Source organism: Phoenix dactylifera, chromosome 16, assembly GCF_051530095.1.
Source record: "Phoenix dactylifera cultivar Ajwa chromosome 16, Ajwa_hap1_PhDact_Kaust_v1.1, whole genome shotgun sequence".
Taxonomy (NCBI): Eukaryota; Viridiplantae; Streptophyta; class Magnoliopsida; order Arecales; family Arecaceae; genus Phoenix; species Phoenix dactylifera.
In genome coordinates, this window is record NC_143205.1 from 19773563 (window position 1) to 19793311 (window position 19749).

General features: G+C 36.6%; 2 protein-coding genes across 2 annotated transcripts; both read left to right on the forward strand.

Moving 5' to 3' along the window:
* Positions 1–8056, forward strand: LOC103716762 (proteasome subunit alpha type-2-A). The gene is made up of 11 exons (XM_008804915.4): positions 1–260; positions 345–421; positions 1735–1799; positions 3099–3145; positions 3748–3823; positions 4344–4411; positions 5971–6040; positions 6400–6485; positions 6689–6751; positions 6843–6908; positions 7783–8056. The coding sequence occupies exons 1-11, from the start codon at positions 220–222 to the stop codon at positions 7829–7831; spliced, it is 708 nt and encodes a 235-aa protein (XP_008803137.1). The 5' UTR covers positions 1–219; the 3' UTR covers positions 7832–8056.
* A 2274-nt stretch (positions 8057–10330) lies between these two features.
* On the forward strand, positions 10331–19749 carry RHL1 (root hair initiation protein root hairless 1 (RHL1)). Its single transcript, XM_008804840.5, has 12 exons — positions 10331–10709; positions 10814–10924; positions 11940–12026; positions 12117–12346; positions 13272–13390; positions 13535–13731; positions 15995–16034; positions 16158–16204; positions 16326–16374; positions 16688–16722; positions 17887–17928; positions 19170–19749. Exons 1-12 carry the CDS (start codon positions 10398–10400, stop codon positions 19197–19199), a joined length of 1299 nt encoding a protein of 432 aa, XP_008803062.2. The 5' UTR covers positions 10331–10397; the 3' UTR covers positions 19200–19749.

The following is a 19749-nucleotide window of genomic DNA, read 5'->3' on the forward strand; positions in this document are numbered from 1 at the left end:
TTCTCTCCAAGAAACCCACGTCCACGCGAGATCAAAGACCATTACCTGCGCCATCGCCTACGACGGAATAGCGAACAAAACCCCCATTCCGCTGGGCTTTCGTGCGCAAGGGTTCTGTTCTCCTCCCTTTCTCCTCTCACGGATAACCCGGTTTCTCCCCCTCGCCAGTAGTCCTTTCTCGCCGATCGCTCGACTCACAGAGTCGTTAACCATAGATCGATGGGAGACTCTCAATACTCCTTCTCGCTAACCACATTCAGGTACTCACCGTTCCTTCCACCCCTTTCCATTCCTTCTCCCGAACCCTCGAATCCCCAGATCCTAACTCCTGTTTCTTGATTCAGCCCTTCGGGGAAGCTGGTGCAGATCGAGCACGCTCTGACGGCCGTCGGATCCGGCCAAACGTCTCTTGGAATCAAGGGTAATCTGCACCTCCTTGGATGAATTCGCCCCCTTGCTTTGACCACACCAATTGGCGTAGATCGGTTCTTGCTCGGTTGTTCTTCTTATTTTTATTGTCTTTTGATATAAAAATAGCTTTTTCCAACGTTTTTTTTGCCCCTTTCTGTCTGATAGTTTATATTAAAGTGAACATGAGTTGCTTGTTTTTGGGCGTCGAGGGTTGGTAAGTTTCTCACCCACGAAACTCCATTTTTAGCCTTATTTTGGGTTCTATGTAGCGTGCCAACTACTGAACTAGGGTTCGTTCTGACTTAGTTTTTTCTATTTGAGCTATGAAAATCTCTCTCTCTCTCTCTCTCTCTCTCTCTCTCTCTCTCTCTCTCTCTCTGTGTGTGTGTGTGTGTGTGTGTGTGTGTGTGTGTGAATTCCGACCTGAATTTCATAGCCTATTTGCAATAATTTACTACTAGCAGTGCTTGACATGCTTGTAGAATCATGATAGGAGCAATATAATTATCTTAGTTAAAAATCATCGCAATTATGACGTGCTCAAATATTCCAACTTTTGATGAAGATTTATCGTATTCTTGTTTAATATATTGCTATCTAGATTGTAGCCTCCTAATCTCTTCTTTGCTGACTTTATCTTCATGTGGATATATGCCATGACAGAGCGTGAAAATTTTGATAGCAGATATCATTACTTATCCACAATTTTTTTTTCTTGTTGATGCTTCTTGTTTTCCTAAATCAATCTTTTTTTCCCCTAAAAATCTATTTCTTTATTTACCAGATAAGTTCTTAATTCTTTATCTCAACGCGATAAACCCGATGCCTGTCCAGGACCCGACAACATCTGAGATAATTTGAAAGTTAGACTGAAGGGTCATGTTATTTCCTGTTGATTGTTTTCTGAACACGACATGTCGTGCCATTAACATTAATTATTCTTCTTATGCTGTCATTTGAGGGGCTTAGAGACTGGTGCAGCAATAACTATCAATAGTTCTAGTTGGACCTTTCCTTCCCAAAGATGGCTGAACAGTTATGAGTCTTTGATGTAAAGCAACTTTGAGTTTCGCTAGTTCCACAAGAAGTAGGGTTAGATTATTTTATTATACTTGATGGAAGTGATGTTGCGTATATATTTAGATGTTAAATTGATTGAGATGATGCAGTGGTGGAATCCTAGTGACTGGTCAAAGTTAAAAGTTAACTAGTTGTTAAGCATCATTTGTGCAATTCCTTATGTTTTCTTCACAAGTCTGTTATCTTTGATTTTCTTATACACCATATCTAAAGCTTTCATATTTGTATTGGTGGTGATTGCAGCTGCCAATGGAGTTGTTATTGCAACTGAGAAGAAATTGCCTTCCATCTTAGTGGATGAGACATCTGTAAGCACACATCACTTCCACCTCTGGAAATACCTGTGTTGTCCTCATGTGATTGTGGCAAAGTTAACTTCATTTGATATTTTCTCCCTGTCCCGAGCTGTTTTACCCTAGATATTTTTAACCTTTCTTTATTGGGAAGACAGTATTTTTCATGTTTAAACATGTTTATTATTTTTATGCATCCTTTTGGTTTGTATCATTTGCTAACTTCTTTATAAAGAAAGTAAAAAGTAAAAACTGAAACGCAATGGATTCACTTTGCTTGATTGCGTATTGCTTAGTGTGCTTGCATCATGATTTTTAATTTTGGACCTCATCATGAAGAGTCATTTTATGGCTGCCTGCAAATTTAAGTTCCTATAACCGGGGAACCCCCCTTGGACTTTTACATGTCTTACTAATGAGCCTTAAGGCGTTTGAGCGGGCTAGCCTGAAGATGTACATGACTCCTTGGAGCATCCCTTAGGGGTCTGTGTTAGCGAGACCAAGATACCTCAGTATCCTGAGTCTTTGCTATTGCTCCCTCTTGTATGGCACGTTCCTCTCAAAGGACACCCTTATGTTCTTAACACCCTCTTCTATGACATCTATAAGAGTCAAATGCTCACCAGTTGGTGAAGGTAATGCTTGCTGCCTGTACTTTGGCCAACCTCAAGAGCTGTTTGGGCAGTTTGAAAGTTTAAGGACTCTAATTAGTCTGAGGATGTTTAGCTTCCCATTGAAATGGTTGGTTGGCTCTAGGATTGTCACCTTTGAATTTTGCTGCATGCAAGTCAACGCATGCTTTTTTGTAGATCCAAGAGGCACATGATTTCGATACTTCTACTACATTCAATTTCCTTTCTGAAATTTTCTTGTCTAAATGATAATGACTGGAAGTAGTAATACAGATGTCAACGTATTTTTTTCCTTTTGAGTTTGTCAAGTAATGCTTGATGAATTAATATGGATAATCTAGTTATATGGGTTCTACTATGTTCAGTTGAAGTCCTGTTTTACACTTCCTTTCAGAATTGAATATTTTGTTGACTAATGAAGGATATGCTTCGAAGCTTTTTCTTTTCGTTGAGATAAGTCTCCTCACGTCTGCTTACATTGTAATATTTGATCAGCTTCTGATTACAACGTCTGGCTCTTTTCCTTGTCTTTATTTTCTTTCTAGCATTCACATTTCCTTGTGGAGTTGCAGTTAACCTTCAGCTTTATCAATAAGTTCTGGGCACTTATCCAATCTTAAGTCTCTGTGTTTGCTTTTTCTTTGGAACATGGAAGCTTGATTTTAAACTTATTTAACTGTAGGTGCAAAAGATTCAGCTGATGACAACAAACATTGGAGTTGTTTACAGGTGTTATGTGCCACTTACTATGTTCATTCCTTTATTTATTTAAGTTGCTTATATTGTGTTTATGATATTAAATATTATGTGACCTCCAAACTAATTTTGAACTTTGATTCTATACATGACGTTATCATGGGACTTCTAATATGATAACTGTTTATAGACTCCTTTAGCATGCTTCCAGATATATAGTCATTATCTCCCATGGCGATAGTTGTAGTAATTGTGAATTTTATAAACAATAAAAGCTGTTGAATCGATAAATGTTTGTGAGAAAAGTGCATGTCAGAAACTTTGTTAGTGGTTTTGCCTTCTAAATTGTCCATCACTGGCATTACAGAAGCCTAGTACAGTGAATGCAAACTAGCGCATTGGTGTGATTCCCTGATGAAATTCTTATGATTAGGTTAATTTGACACCTGCAGAATGCTGACATCTCTTCCCTTGACATTTGAAATGGGGGATTCCTTGATCGCCTTTCTAATATGCTATTGCTCATAATTTGCTATTGCTAAGTATTTGCCAGCTTTTTTCAGAATCACCTTTTCTATTAGATGCCGTCATTAATTTTATTTTCTTCTCTCAATTGTTTGTCTATTTATATGCAGTGGAATGGGCCCAGATTCCCGCGTTCTTGTGAGAAAAAGCAGAAAACAAGCACAACAGTATTACCGACTATATAAGGTCTGGTCAGCTGAAATGTTTTCTATTTACCTAGTAGCAAGATTTGTCTAACTACTTCCATTATTGTTTTTTCTTCCTCCCATTCATGAACATTCTGCATTTTTTTTTGCGTTACACATAGTAGTAGCATAGTTATTACTAAATCCCCCCAAAGCATATTTTTTATATGCTGCTTACCAGAAAAACAAAAAATGCACATATTATATGTTTTTATACAACTCATTTGAGAAATAGTTTCCCTGAACACAGTCCTTATTTCAATTTACACTTTGGAAAACAAATAAATTGAAGGCAATCAGTTAGCGTAGACTTGTGCATCATTTTGCTTGCTGTCTGATGAAAAAAAGTACAAGTTTTTTAATGGACACATGATAGTGAGGACCTGTTTGTACAAAGTTTCTTTGCTTAATTGTCGTTTCTGGACTTTTGTTCTATAATAATGCCAATAATTCTGCATTTGTCTTTGCTTCATATTGTTTTATCATTCTTTCTGATGGTTACTGTGAATTCATGATCTCAGGAGCCTATACCAGTTACCCAACTTGTTAGGGAAACTGCAGCTGTTATGCAGGAGTTCACTCAATCTGGGTATGTTATTTTTTGAGTTGCTTTGTTAAAGGATACACATCAGAATTACCAATTGTTAGCAAATGAAAAAGCCTATTTATTTGTCAAAGATGAATTTTTTCCATACATATATATTATAATTAAGTTATGGACGATATCTCCTCCTTTGCTGGCAATGACATATGAATCAACTGTTAACCAAAAATTTCAAATTTTAAAGCCGCACCAGAACTGCTTATTTGCCTCTTCTTTATCGCCTTAATTTTTAATTAGTCTATACTTATTAGTTCTCTGTGGCGCAATCTCTTTTTTTTGGTCATACTACCTCTGTCAAAAATGCTACAAGATTCACTATATGTGGTAATTGAATAATTCCTCTTTCTTCTGATTTGCCAATGTCGTATGTCAAACCTTCAACCAGGTCAATTGAACTGGTTGACTTGCTATTTGAAAATGCATGAAAGCAAAGTTAAACTTCAGTTAAGTTTTGCTTTTAGATGTTGACTTATTATTTGAAAATGAATGAAAGCAAAGTTGAACTTCAGTTAACTTTTGCTTTTAGATGTAGTTTCCTCTTTCCATGTTGATTAGATTCCCTTCAAGACTTTGGTAACCTTCATCGGCTTCCTCATGATTCTGAAGCTTATTTTGCATAGCATTTGTATCCATACTTGTTGACTGCCTTTTAGGTATCATGGCTGGTCTCTCTTTTATCTATAATTTGCCATAACTAGTGTTGCATGGACGCGGGCATGAGAATCGGATTCGGGCACGTGTCCCAATGTCGTACTTGGCAAGAGGAGAAAAAAGAGATGCAAGGATATGCAGAAAAATAATTTTAACTAGTATATATATTTATGCATATAGTTACATACATACATATGCATACATATGCATATATACGTACATATATACGTATACATACACACATGCATGCATACATATATATATATATATATATATAGAGTATCATATAGAAGAAATATCAAAAACATTAGTTGTTAAAAATTCCATTAGCTTAAGGATCTTAGACAATTACAGTTTACAAAATTATTTTAATAATTGCATTCTTAACTAATCTTTGAATGCTCACTTTGAACATCATTATAGCGGATCGAACTTATTGTTGGAGGAATTAACTCCACCAATTTTCACAAACTGTAATTAATAAATATTAACAAGAATCCAAGTATCTGACACATATCCAACTCGGATATGTATCTGGCACGGATTCTAGGAGCTGGAGGTCAGTATCCAGGTAACACAGGATATAACCAGGAATCTATAAATGACCGCTGTCAGGTTGAGATCCAATGGTCTATGCTCTCAAACTCGGATGAACCATGGAAAATTCATATAGCCATTGCCACTTGTATGGATAAGTATTTCATGTATGTAACAAAACCAAACTTCCCTTACCAAAGTTTCAAATGGGTATGTTATGTCTCACCTCCAACTTTAGGTGCACAATCAGATATGCCAGCTTGACACTCTGCTTGTCTGGTTATTGCAAAGAAAGCCTTATGATAATTCTTATAATTCATGCTTTCTTTTCTTTCCCCTTTCTTTAACCCCTGCAGTGGTGTAAGGCCATTTGGAGTTTCTTTGCTGGTTGCTGGATATGATGACAATGGTCCACAGCTGTATCAGGTATTTTGGCATCTTACCTTCTTTTTTTTTTCGCCCTTTTACTGGTTTCATCATCAGTAGAGGATTCTGAGTTTAGTGCATGATATTCCTAATAATTTCTTTCAGGCACATTCCCTGTTGTTAGGAGCTGTCAATGTAACTTATTTTTTTCATATAATAATGTATATGTACATCTTAAATTGATGATTTTTTGCATGAATTGATCTTAATCTGCATCTGGTTCTTTTTTAATAGGTACAGGCAAGTCTTGTAGCTTCTTGCAATCTTTTTTTTTACTCACCTTCTTATGTCTACTGTCATTAACATGATGTGACAATTCAAATCTTATACTTCTTATTTCTTTGAACCTTGTTTTCTAGGTTGACCCATCAGGTTCTTATTTTGCTTGGAAAGCATCTGCGATGGGGAAAAATGTTTCCAATGCAAAGACATTTCTTGAAAAGAGGTACCCAGTGCTGGCTGATGTCATCCATAATCCCCCTTAGAGCTATCAGACAACCTCCATCGCCACTTTCTTAAAAAACCTTAATTCATCTCTGAAATTCTATGTTTGTTGCCATGCTTTTTGCTTGCTGGAGGAATATCTGCTGTTGCAAGCATCAGCTTTTATTGCTTCATCACAAGTTGAAACCTTTCTTCTGATTGTAGGTATACTGATGACATGGAGCTTGATGATGCTGTCCATACTGCCATTTTGACTCTTAAAGAAGGGTATTTTCATATGCTTCATTTGAAACATTTTTCATTCATCGTATACCTAGTTCTTCTGTGATGCTAATGCATTATGTTGCAAAATGTGTAGGTTTGAAGGTCAAATTTCAAGCAAGAACATTGAAATTGGAATTATTGGTGCTGACCGTAAATTCAGGTATGCTCATTCAATTTCTGTTCGGCAAATGGTTGAGCAAGTGTTTCAATGTTTTAAGTGATGTTATCAGTTTATCGTGTCTAACGCATAGAATTGCACTGTTTGCATGTTTAACTAAGTAAAATGGGTTAACCTTAGTTTTTGCATCAGTTGGCATAGATGTACTGGTTAGGCTACATCAATTTGATTGAGCGCTAGTAGAGTTATGGAAAAGTTAGGTGGTACCATGAAGCGCTTGCTTGTGTGATATTACCTCTTGCCCCTACGAGATGGGGGTTTGATACTAATTGTGCTTGCTACGGCCCCTATGGGATGGGGTCTGCGTAGAAAGTGGGGATTTAGCCCCTCCAGGTCTCAAAAAAGAAGAAGAAGAAGAAGGAAAAGGAGGAAGAAAAAAAAAAGAAAAGTTTTGGCAATTGTAATGCTATTACATATGCCTCCATATCCTATTCTACTGTCTGAACTTACCTGTAAAATTCCTGTTATAAACAAGAAGTCACTGAATGCTGTAGCGCTTGTGCATTTGAAATTCATCAAGCCTTTGCCAAAGCTATGTTTGGATGCTGAAAGAGCAAGGAAAAGTTATAAATTAGGTGGAGTGTGCCATGATTGGCTGATTCTCACTCAGTTGCATTCTCAGTTCATCAGTTAGCAACAAACATAACATAAATAAATTTAGTAAGAGAAACGAATCTTAACGGTAATATTATGAATAGCTGCAAATTGATAAAAGTTGTGATTGATGTATGGGGAGGCAGTAATCATCTGGATTATGGGTAGTCATACCTTGCTGCATGCAAAAGGAATGGTCATGAGTTCAGGGTGGTAGCTTATAATCGGTGTCATACTCATTAAATTTCATTTTATGTTGCAGAGTACTTACTCCAGCTGAGATTGATGATTACCTGGCTGAAGTGGAGTAATTTTATCAAATCCTGTATCCAGCTGAGGATATTGAATTTGTTTTAATGCGTACAATTTTTTTAAACATTCAAGTTTGCTACTCCAGGTTTCATCTATTTTGCTCCAAATTTCTCAAGCTGTAATGGTTTCTTTACTTGATACTGCACAACTGAAGTTATAACCTGCAAAATGACTTGCCTAAAATATCTATTGAAATGCTTACCCATGCTGGGCGTGTGTTCAAATCAAGGGTTATCCGTCTCACAAGCTATATTTTTTCTGTTGTACCCATATAACAAGTGGAGCATATGTGAAGCACGTGTAGAGCATGTCATACTCTGAAAAAGGGGCGACCTTGCAACATCTAGCGATCAGCTTTTACTCTTAGAAAAAAAGAGAGAGAGTATTTGTGTGTTTCAAATCTATTATATCATCAAAATTTATTTTTGAAGTACGTGATGTTTTAGTCTTCTATAATCCCTTGTTATCTTGAGGATTTATTCAATGTCTTGACGACGACTGTAACAGAATGCTGACACGTGGGATGAGGTTCTTTTTGGCCCTTTTTTATCTATTCTTTCGTTTAGAAACAGGAAGGAGGCTGAGCTCGCCTCTCACCTCAAAATTTATTAAATAAAGGGTAGAAGTGGGAGAGACGGGAGAAGCAGAAAACAGGGAGGGTTAATGGGAGGTAGATGCTCTTTGGTGGAGAAAGAAAGAAGAATCCTGTCACCCTTCGACCAAGTTTGGTGGTAGGGTGTCTTCTTCTAGATGAATTAAGAGTACTTGAAGGATTCAATAAAGTTTTACTATTACGAGGCATTGCATTAAAGATGTTTTTCGGATTCTGTATTCCTGTATAAGCATTCAAGATTTGCTTGATGCATAATTAATATAGATTTAAACACGTATATGCATGAGTCCTCAGAAGGCCAAAAGGGGGATAAGATGGTGTTCAAGCATGTAGCGGTATTGATCAGAGTTGAGGCCATGTTTGAGAATGGGAGAGGATTTGGAATAGGGAAGGGATGGATGGAGGTCTCAAACCCTTAAGAAGAAGGGGGCGCATATGATTAAGATCTTAGAAGATAGGATTTGGATATATTGTTGAACTATAGTTCAACCATGGTTGAACCAATCACCCGTAATTCGAATCTTAGAATGGTTCAATTGGATTTGCTAGTTCAAAATATGGGTAAGAATTAATTTGAAGTTGTAATTATGATAAATGATTTGTGAATACAAAATTTCACCTAATATTAGCATATTCTTATGGACACAAATATTGGTTGTATCTCTTTAAGATATATACCCTTATGAGCATAATTATATCATATTTTGCCATCTAAAATATCTACTTATATATCTCTTAAATTATCCTTTTTTGTGATGATACCCGGTTGTTAGATTTTTTGACTAATGAAATAAAAGATTGCCATTTTAAGTATAAAAGAACACTATCACTCTTTCGCATTGATATCTTTAAAACTTTTTAAATTTAATTTATATTATTAACAGAATTTGTGGGTACCTAACTCTCGACTACATCACCAATGAGCCACTTCTTCTTGGTGAAGATAATGTACCATAGGGTGGTGCGATGACATGGTCATTGCTGATGATCCCAACGTGGTTGTTGAGACATAATTGGATATAGGTCATGTCAATTGCTAAGGTTGATGCCAATAGCCTTCCCTCCTTTACTGATAATATCAACCCTCTTATAGCATTCCGAATTTTTTTTAGAATAATTGTTGAAAAGAGATGGTAGGGATCATTTCTTCATGGTGATCTTTTTATGTTTTTTTTTTATTTTTTTATCCGCATGGTCTGAGGGCAGTGGCGGAAGATGGTACTTCACAGATGATAGAATTCGATAGAAGAATGATGGAAAGACTTCTCGGAGGTGGTTGGCAGGGAGAATAAATGGGGAGAGGTTTGGAGATTGCTGTGGAGAACATAGCTGAAGAAATACCACTGTAGTTGACGCGTATGAACATGCAAGTAACCTAGGAGTTATCGGAGAGAAATAAGAGTAGTCTGAAAAATGGAAGGGGTTGGGGTGGGGTTGTCATGCCTGGCTACTTGCATCGGATACTCGTTAATATATTATCGAGTGGATTCGTGATGTTGGGCAACAGGATGATAGCCATCCCTACTCAAGAACATTTAGAGTCTAATAATTAGTTGTAGCTCGTTGCAGATTGCTCATGTGTTTCAGAAGACGAACATGACAACAGAGTAGGTCGTCTTCTTTGCTGCTCACCATTTGAAAGAAATTTTACGAACATGAACTATTTTTATTCTCCTATCTCTATCTACTCTTTTTTTTTTTTTTTTTTTTTTTTTTTTTTTTTTTTTTTTTTTTTTTTTTTTTTTTTACGCTGAAGATAGTACTCACGCCACCTTACGTGAGCCACGGTGGTACAAAAACAAACACAAACACAAACAAAAACAAAAACAAAAAAAATTCTGATTGAGGATCAAGTGGTAATTTTACCAACACTATAAATAAAATCCTTCTTTTCCTCTCTATTTTCTCCCGCCGACTACAGTCGATTGAGAGGGGCCTGACGGAAGGCCAAGATGGGGAAAAAGAGCGAGAAGGAGGAGAACTCTCGGCCGGCGGATCCTGAGACGGAGGAGAAGAAGAGGCTGAGATCCCTCGCGTTCTCGAAGAAGCTCCTCCGCCGCGCTCCCTCGAAGCCCTCCGCCCCTCTGGAGCCCTCCAAGTCCGTCCTCAAGCTCCAGGGACGCGACGTCGTTAAGCGGGGTCAGCGGAAGAGCCGCTACCTATTCTCCTTCCCCGGCCTCCTGGCCCCCCTCTCGGGCGGCCGTGTCGGTGAGCTCGCCGACCTCGGCACCAAGAACCCCGTCCTCTACCTAGAGTTCCCCCAGGTCCGTCGATCGGTGCAATTTCTCCTCTATCCTGTTCTTGATTCCTAGGGTTTGTTTGATGTTCTAATTTTCTTGTTTTTCTTGGATCTGGGTGGGTTTTGTAGGGTCGGATGAAGTTGTTCGGCACGCATGTGTACCCAAAGAACAAGTATTTGACTCTCCAGCTCACGAAATCATCCAAGGGTGTGGTCTGCGAGGATGCATTCGACAGTTTGGTTAGTGTTTGATGCAATTCCTTTTCCTTTTCTTGGGTTTTCCTCTTTTTCCGTACTTGAAAAAAGATGTATGTATTTTATTCTTGAAGCATTGTGGGCGGAAATTAAATGCAGAATTTAGATCAGAAGTTGATTATAAATAGAAGAAGGACGAAATAATGTAGTAGAATTGCCAGTTAACTCAAGAAGGGTATTTCTAGGGTTATCTTATGAAACTAGAACTAACAGGAGCCTTGAAAATTTGTTCAAATTATTTAGGGACATATCCAGTGCCATTTTGATCTTTATTGCTGGATTCTCCTGTCACAATGCATCGTATACTTAACAAAGATGCTGAATTTATCCCATTTTCCTAGTCTTTCTTGGTTTGCCTTCAGTTCTTTTACTTGAAAAAGATGCTTTCATTTAATTCATGGAGCATCATAAATGGAAATTAGATGCTGAATATAGATCTGGAAGTGATTAATAATAAAAAAATGAAAAGAAAGAAAAGAGATAAACTAGTGTAGTTGGCAGATTAGTAGCTTGTGGATTTTGTGCTGTGAAGTTGTTGGGTTTTTACTGAAAAGGAAAGTTCTAGGGTTACCGTCTTACAGAGTTATTGAAACAGTTGTGACATTTTTCTCATGAACTCTTTAGGGACAATTTTGATATGTTGATCATCATTGCTTGACTCCCTTACTGCTTGAGTTTAACAATTGTTTCTTAAGCTAATGAATAAATTACCGAACAAATTAAGCACCGAGCCATGAAAAATAGGAACCTGATTATGGATTGAAAATAAAGGAGAGATATTATTATCTGGATTTTCCATATATATGGGGATAAGAATGCATCTTTATCAACTTTTGACTTCTTGGAGTTCCTTACTGAGTGTAATTATGAAAGCAACCATGTTGGAGGATCATTATACTCAGTCCACCACACTAAGCACGAAATTACATTACCATGAAGATATCCCTTTTTCATTTCTTTCATCCATCCTATATTGTCACCACCTTCTATATTTTGGCAGATTGTGTTTTCTGATGCTTGGTGGATTGGGCGAAAGGAGGAAAACCCAGAAGAACTCAAGCTTGAATTCCCTAAAAACCTCAGTGAGGTTCGTCTCATCTAATTATTTTATGACTTTTTTTAATTTATATTGATGGTATGAAGCTTTGCATTTACTTTTCAAGTTTTGAGATATCAGGGCAAACATGCTGCAGACTGTGACTTTAAAGGGGGAGCTGGTGCAACAGTTGAAGAGTTATCGGGAGGTAACAAACCTGGAAAGGATTACGTAGAACCACCTTCCCCTGACACTGATATGGAGGGTGACACGCCCGAGGATTCCCATTTCAAAACTGAAGAAAGCACAAAGAATCTGGCAGAAGCAACTCCAGTTCGACAATCAGCAAGAACTGCAGGAAAACAATTAAAGTAATGAATTCTGATTTGCATTTTATATATTACTGTGCTGGTGTTTACTTGATGAGGAGAACTTAATTTACTTTGTCAGCAGCTTTGCACCTTAAGTTCTTGACATCCACACAAAAAGTTATGGACGGTCAATAAGATTCTTTTTTTAACCATTATTATCGGCATTCCACAGAAGTAAATTGCTGTCATCTGCATTTACATGATATTATTGTTGCTGCTTGTATCATTGATAAAGTAGTCAGAATTTTTCCTACTATGGAAGGCTGCATATATGGTCCAACCTTTATACTCTGGTATTCTCTTTTCCATGAGCAAATTTTGCTTCTTGTATCATTCATGAGATGGCCTTGGATTATTGAGGACATAACTGGCTAATGTACTTGTTTTTTGACATTGTGAAAAATATAAACTTCTGACTGATGTGAATAATTTTCAGTAGCTTTACCAATATGTTTAGCTAGGAAGCTCAAATTGGGAATTTACACACACACCCTCTCTTTTGGTAAAAACAGTAAGATCCTAATTTCGGGGAGCCTGTTTAAGCACCTTAAATGTTGCTGATACCAAAGTATTGTTTAAATTAAAATGAAGAAGCTAGGCACTCCAAGATGATTCCATCTGTTAGAACTCTTTTTTTGTTATCATTATTATGTCAAGATATTGTGAACTTAATAAACACCTTTTTTCTGCCTTGTAGTTTTTGCTGATTAACATCAAGAAGACGGTGTTTCTTATTTTAGTTTCTATACAAGATTTTGGCTGCTGTACATGAACTATACTCGTTCCTTCTTCTTCTTCTTCTTAATAAATAAGAAGATGAAGTCAACAGCATATTATTCACTTCTATATGTGTATACTAGATAATTTTTTCAGGTGTTTGGTACCTTTCTTAGGCAATGAATCTTTTCCCTCTTTTCTGGTTCAGTTATGCAGAATCATCTTCTGGAGATGATCCCATTGCTAGTGATGCTGCAGTACGAGAAATGATGAGTGAGATGGTCAATACTGGTATCAACAATGCAACTAGAAGCTTCACAGTTGGAAATATCCATTTTGTATTGTCGATATTATTCTTTACCTTGTCTTTTCAGTATTGCATGGTTTTCTTAAATTCTTTGTTTCCATGTGTAAGTGCATTTAAAATGTCTGCTTTTCTATAGTCTAGTTGATAGCCTTAAGTTATAGCACAGAGTGAGGGGTATGTTCCAGCAACTTCTACGGTTCTTACTCCAGAGGATGGCTTTTTTGAAACAAAGATTGATTCAATGCAAAAAACAGAGGAGTCTTCTTCATCAATGAAAAGGCCGAAGAAAACTCTCTCGAATAAAAAGGGTCCCCTGGTTCAAGCTACTTTGTCTACTTTATTTGAGAAAGTAGATGATAAGGTAAGTAGTGCCAGCTCCAGGAGAATTACTGATTTGTATTTTTCTTCATTCTCTCAAGTTTTTCTAATAGATTTTTGTTTGTTTCTATTGCATCTGCAGGTACATATTATTTGTCATGCCTTTAGCATTCCAGGAATATCTGGACTGCTATTTGTACTAAAATGGTTGCAATGATATCTGTATGCACAATATGCGGCTGGCATTTCTGAACGTTAGAATTATCAACCATCCTCTAGCTTCCTTTGCTTGTTATATGTGTTAAATTAGCATTCAATTGGCAATTTTGAGCTCATGGTTGAGGCGCTGTGTATTGACTAATGCAAAGGCAGCTGTCCCTTGTTCCAAAAGATTCACTTCTGCATATTTTATTTTGTATCGACTAATCCAACCATGTTGACTTGTCATCAGAAGTTAGGTAAAAATTGTACAGTTATAGTGTAGCTTCCATGCAAACAAAAGTTCATGAGCATGGGAGCCTGAAAGTTTTGCTTGTGCAGTGCATGTGCTAGCTTATAGAGTTCATTGATTTGATATTTGTACCATATGGTCCCAAATTCATGCACCTTTTATCTTTTTTGTGTATCCCTATATTGCGGCATGGAGATGTCTTGTTCAAGATTTTTAGTCATAACTTTGAAAATGATTTATATTGGACATGTCTGAAAATCAAGATATCAAACTCCTAGTCCTCTCAACCTAAGACTTTTTATTTTGCAATACTGTGTGGGTTAAATTACATGTATGGTCTAATGATGACTATATGCAGACTGTATTATTTGTTTATGCATAGACTCAGAGAACTATTTATCAGGAACATATCCTGTATTCATATTATATTTATATTATATAGCTATTTCAAAATATTATATAATTATATTCCCCTTGATATGGTACATTCATCCAAAGCTTGCTTTCTTAGGTAGTACTAGAGAATGAGATTGGTTCTCCATGTTGCCTCAATTCTTTGTTCTAGAAACTATCGAGTGCCAACACTTTTGGGAACTTTGGCATAACACAACATTACACTCCTGGGCTCCCAGAAATTGTGTCTTGCTTGAGTGAGCCTATTTCAATGCTTAACTTTCTTTTCTCCCATCAGACCACAATCTGATGCAAGTGATCAAGCTTAAACTTTTTTAACCATTTCAACAATAAAAGAATATGCAAAAGCATTTGGTCATATGTTTGAAGTGTCAAGACTTTTTTCCTTTTCCTTTCTTTTCATTCTCCTTTTGATATAACATGATATGGAATGGAAATTTAAACAACTACCACTAACTAGTCAACTAGTATGATATTAAGCAATGTTGATCTGAATTTATGTTCAAATGTGGGCATGTACATAGTCACATGCATTTGGACAGGATAAATGGTAATAGAGAAAAGAAAGATTTGGACTTCAAAAACTTAGGGACACTCGGACAAATTGGTAATCATGCACAGAATCTTTGTAAACTTGTTTGGCTTCCTAGTCTTCTATCCACAGTGAATGTTACATTTACTCTCTTATGACTATATTGCAACTGGTCTGCCATCTTGAGGGCCAACAATCTGGTTTCTTATGCATGGGCAAGTATATTGTGATTGCTTTGCCACTGCATTCGCTGTTTATATTAAAATGCTTCATTAATGTTCTATCTCTGGCATATGAAGCAGCTCTTAGGCTTTTTCACAAGGATGACTCTACTGAGTTTCAGCATCTACCAAGCAAATTTGCCATCTGTAATTAATTATGATTTTGATGTACACGACACATTTTAATTATAGGTGATAGTACTGACTGCATATGGTCATTGTGCATGTCCATATGCTGTACCCATGTTTTATATGACCTTGTCATATTTTGACCAGATATTTCAGCATCCATATGTTTCATCGCTTTGCATTATCATTTCTTGAGTTGTCTAGTTAATCTTTCTTTTTGAAGATTTCTTCTGAAATGATACTGGAACATGTATGATGTAGCATACTCAGTTCTGTTAATCACTGTACATATATATATGTGCATACAAACTCAGTTGTATATTTTAAAATTCATTCCTATTTAGTTTTACTGTTTTCAATAAACAATTACTTAGGCCATTCGAGTGAATGTTCTGCCTTGTCATTTTGGTATCATGTATCTTATCTTGCATTTTTGGGTCAAAAATTTTCTTTCTTTCTTTTTTATTTCAGTTATATGATATGATATAAAGCCTGCTGTTTTGTTTTTCGTGCTCTAATTTTATGCCTGATCTTTTTATGCGGCATTTGCATTTTCCAGAAATCTAAGCGCAAAGCAGAGGACTCTGCTGGACCTGAAGGTTTATTTTCCTGATTGGGTTTCTACTTTTTTCCTACACCATAGGCTTGAATCTTCATTTTGCTCAACGAAATGCAAGTGCACTTGTTCTCAAGTTAATTTCATGACTAATTCTGCTATCCAGGTCCTACTGGTAAGAGGCAACGGAAGCAAATAACTGAAGAAGTGCAGGTAAGGATCTTAAAATCGGCATGACTATGTTCCGTTAATGGCCAAGGTTGATACTGTGGCCCACAATCCATCTTGACGGCTAGGTACAACACATTTATATGGAATTTTGTTTGTATTGTAGGTGAAGCAATCTGGTAAGAAACCGGCACGGTCTGGCGGAAAAAAAAGTGGTCAGTATTTGTTCTGATAATATAACGGTCATGCTCATTAATCAAAGTTTTTATAAGTTGCAAGCTGAATCGTAATTCATTTGCTCGACTAGTTGTTTAGCATAAGTTATACATTTCAGTTTCTAGGATGGTAATGACATAATATATGCTTTTTTCGACTTCTCTTTTTCATTTTGGGGAAAGTAAATGCCGTAATTTTTGAAAGGGTTAAGTTGCAAAATCACATTAGATTAGAGATAATTGTCTGGTGCTCTTCATTCTAGGCACTCCAGCAAGTTGAACTTATGTAACTGTCTGATTATGAAAAATGCAGGGACTGGGACTGTGAGAAAGCAGAAGAAGTCTGAGGTACTATTGAAGACAAACGAATTTTAATGAACCAATGTTTGTTGATCCATCTCGAACGATGTTCATCTTCTCTCATATGTGAAATTGCTTTATGATTACTGTTGCTATTTTCCCTTTTTTTCATAAAAAGTATGCTGTTAAGTTATCACAGTTTTGTATTTTCATGTGGGATTGAAAATAAAAATCAATAAAAATTTCTGTTCTTTCAGTTGTTTCTGTTCAAATTTCCAAATAATGTTTTTTTCATGAGCAGTGCAATGCAAGAATAATTATGAAAATGAAGTGACTTCATATTGGAAGGCACATACTCAAGGTTCTTTTTACGTGTGGAGACATAAGTATTTTAATATGTTGATTGTTTAGAATAGTGTGATCATATCATTGACAGAAACCTTGCTGTCAAACTTTATACTATGCAAATTTTTTTGTTTGGTAAATTGAATTGAATTATATGTATGGAAAGCAAATTGCATGCACCAAGTAATTTCCCGTGAATATTTTGTTCGAAAGAAATATTACCCAGGGATTCATGTTGAAGTACCCATCCTATTATTAGTAATATTAGACCTTAAGCAGCTCAGACCACATTTTCAGTACAGGTGGGACCTTTCTTTTAATTCCTTCCAAACCATTCTTATTCTGTGCGGTGGATCATCAGTGACTTTTGAACAAGTGACATGTTTACAAATATGGGGCAGATTTCAGTTCTTTTTCTTCCTTGTCTATTGCACATCTGCAGTATTTGAAAATGCCAGTTAGTATGCTGATTCTAAAGATGCAATATTCCCGATTTCTTTCTCTTAAAGTTACAAAATGCGCGTGCCTCAGTCGTAAGGCTCCCTGAATACACCAAGTATACATGGTGAAACAACAGATCAGAAATTTCAATTTATTCTATAAGATGATGTTAAGGGTTTATAACAAATGACTCTGCATATTCATTGGTATCTGCATGAAAACCCAACTCTAACATGAAGGTAGAAGTTTATGTCAAACACTTTGGATGGATCTGTTTCAGTCAGAAACTCAGTTACACCACAACAAGCAAGATAATTTGCTTGTCGCTGCTGTCTCATTCTTTTTTTATCTATTTTTTCATTTGTTGAATTTGAATAAACTTATTTTAAATCTTATCTATTCCTAACACTGTTGATTCTATAATAGGTACAAGATGATGAGATAGAAGAAATCTCCAGTGAATCCCAGGTTTGACATTACTAAACTTCTTTCCCTTTTTTTTATTCTTTTTGTTAATTTCAGCATGTACATGTGCTGTGCTTCTCCTTCGTATCTGCATGCTGCAATCATATATAGAATTATAACCTTATTTCACCATGCATATTATGTTAGTGCTCATTTCATTTATCCACAGGGTCTATTTTTCATATAAATGGTAAATTTTCCATCAACTGATGTTAAGAACTAAAGTTCATTGTGTCTTCTAAAATTGATTTCAACTCCTTTGGTCCGAAACAATTCTGTTGAATTAGTAGATGACATTAATCTGTAAGACCAATGCCATTGTTTCAATTCCTCTCTACTTCTCAAGCAGTCGAAAGTTTATCTACAAATAACAGTTTTCAATTCCTCCCTTCACCCTTTGGAGTTCAGTGCATGCCATTATAGTAAATTTCTTTAACTGACCATCCAGCTGAATAGTTTATTTTGCTCTTTATCTGCAACATACTCCTTTCTTCTTTGGATTCCATGACACTGATATTCTGCAAAGCAAACAGAACCTATTATTACAGTTACATCATCATCGGATAAAAGTTAAAACAGAACAAGTCAGATCACGTTTAAATTCTGAAATGAGCACTCTTCTGCCTGAGTCTCCTACATTCTAGTTTGTGAAAGAAGATTATCTGGTTATTGACTATTAGTGTAAGAGTTCCTTAAGGTTTTTTTTAACCTCTTCATAAAACTGTTACTAAATGCTCCAATGTCTAGTTCCCCGACCTGGCTATGGGGACTTAATCTAAAAATCCAGAGGCTGCCACTTACCTCATTCATGTACCTGTTAGTGACCTCATTTATAGCTTAAAAAAGAGAGAGTAAATCTGCGATGTTACTAAAAGAGTAACTACCTAGGATATGATATTGAACATTTTAACTATTGATATTAAACTATCTTCCTCACTAGACAATGTTGGCAAATCCCAGTCACTTCTGGAAGTTATGGATTTGTTCTGCATGCTTGGAATCTAAATACCAACAGCATGCCCAACCATTTGTTCATGGATACCTTGCACTTCACCCAACATTATCAGGCTTGCTTCTTCAAGGATATTTCAAACAAATAGTCTATGCACATGCCCACTCTTTATGGTCAAGGCCATCTTCTGTTCCTTGGTTTTGTCTAGGTTGTTCTTATGTTTTGTGCTGTGCCATGTACTTGTGCATTATTATGAGTTGCCCTCTCCAACTCTGGCAATTTGTTGTTTCAGGATGACAGTGATGAAGACTGGGCCTTGTGATGCAATCAGCTGGAGATGGAAGAATACTGATACCTCTACTCAAGGTGCCACACTATCATTGATCGTGTACTAATATGGGGCATAGCTGAAGTAGTCGATCAGGAGAGAGAGTATCATCATTTACTGCTCAATCTGTTCTCGCATGCCTTCATGACTCGGTTAAGTTTTTTCCCCCCTTCTGTTCAATTCTCCATTTTGGCAATCTTTCATGTGAAATCTTTTCGCTGAATGTGCGGGTTAGCCTTGAAGCCCAGAAACCTGAAGAAGATCTATGTTAGAGAGCATTTAACATCAACAAAAAAGTTGAGCAGGATCCCATGCATTATGACATATCTTGGCAAAGAGGTCCAGGAAACTGGTGAATCAAGTGATGGTGCCTGCTCAACTGGCGTAGAGCTGACCATCTATCTGATAAAAAGGTACTCTTGGGGTGTGGGGCCTGTAAAGTTGCTTAAAAACCTATGAGCGTTGTCTCAGAAACGTACGTGACCAAAATATCAAGTTTTCTTAACTACTTGGTTCCTAATGAAGCATTGTTACATTTCATATA

Bases quoted from the DNA above. Each gene is read 5' to 3' on its own strand.
- LOC103716762 (XM_008804915.4), top strand. From the start codon at position 220: ATGGGAGACTCTCAATACTCCTTCTCGCTAACCACATTCAG. The intron at 3,146-3,747 runs GTGTTATGTGCC...ATTTATATGCAG, and splicing joins AACATTGGAGTTGTTTACAG to TGGAATGGGCCCAGATTCCC. The intron at 6,041-6,399 runs GTATTTTGGCAT...CTTGTTTTCTAG, and splicing joins ATGGTCCACAGCTGTATCAG to GTTGACCCATCAGGTTCTTA.
- RHL1 (XM_008804840.5), top strand. From the start codon at position 10,398: ATGGGGAAAAAGAGCGAGAAGGAGGAGAACTCTCGGCCGGCGGATCCT. The intron at 10,925-11,939 runs GTTAGTGTTTGA...ATATTTTGGCAG, and splicing joins AGGATGCATTCGACAGTTTG to ATTGTGTTTTCTGATGCTTG. The intron at 16,035-16,157 runs GTTTATTTTCCT...TCTGCTATCCAG, and splicing joins GGACTCTGCTGGACCTGAAG to GTCCTACTGGTAAGAGGCAA.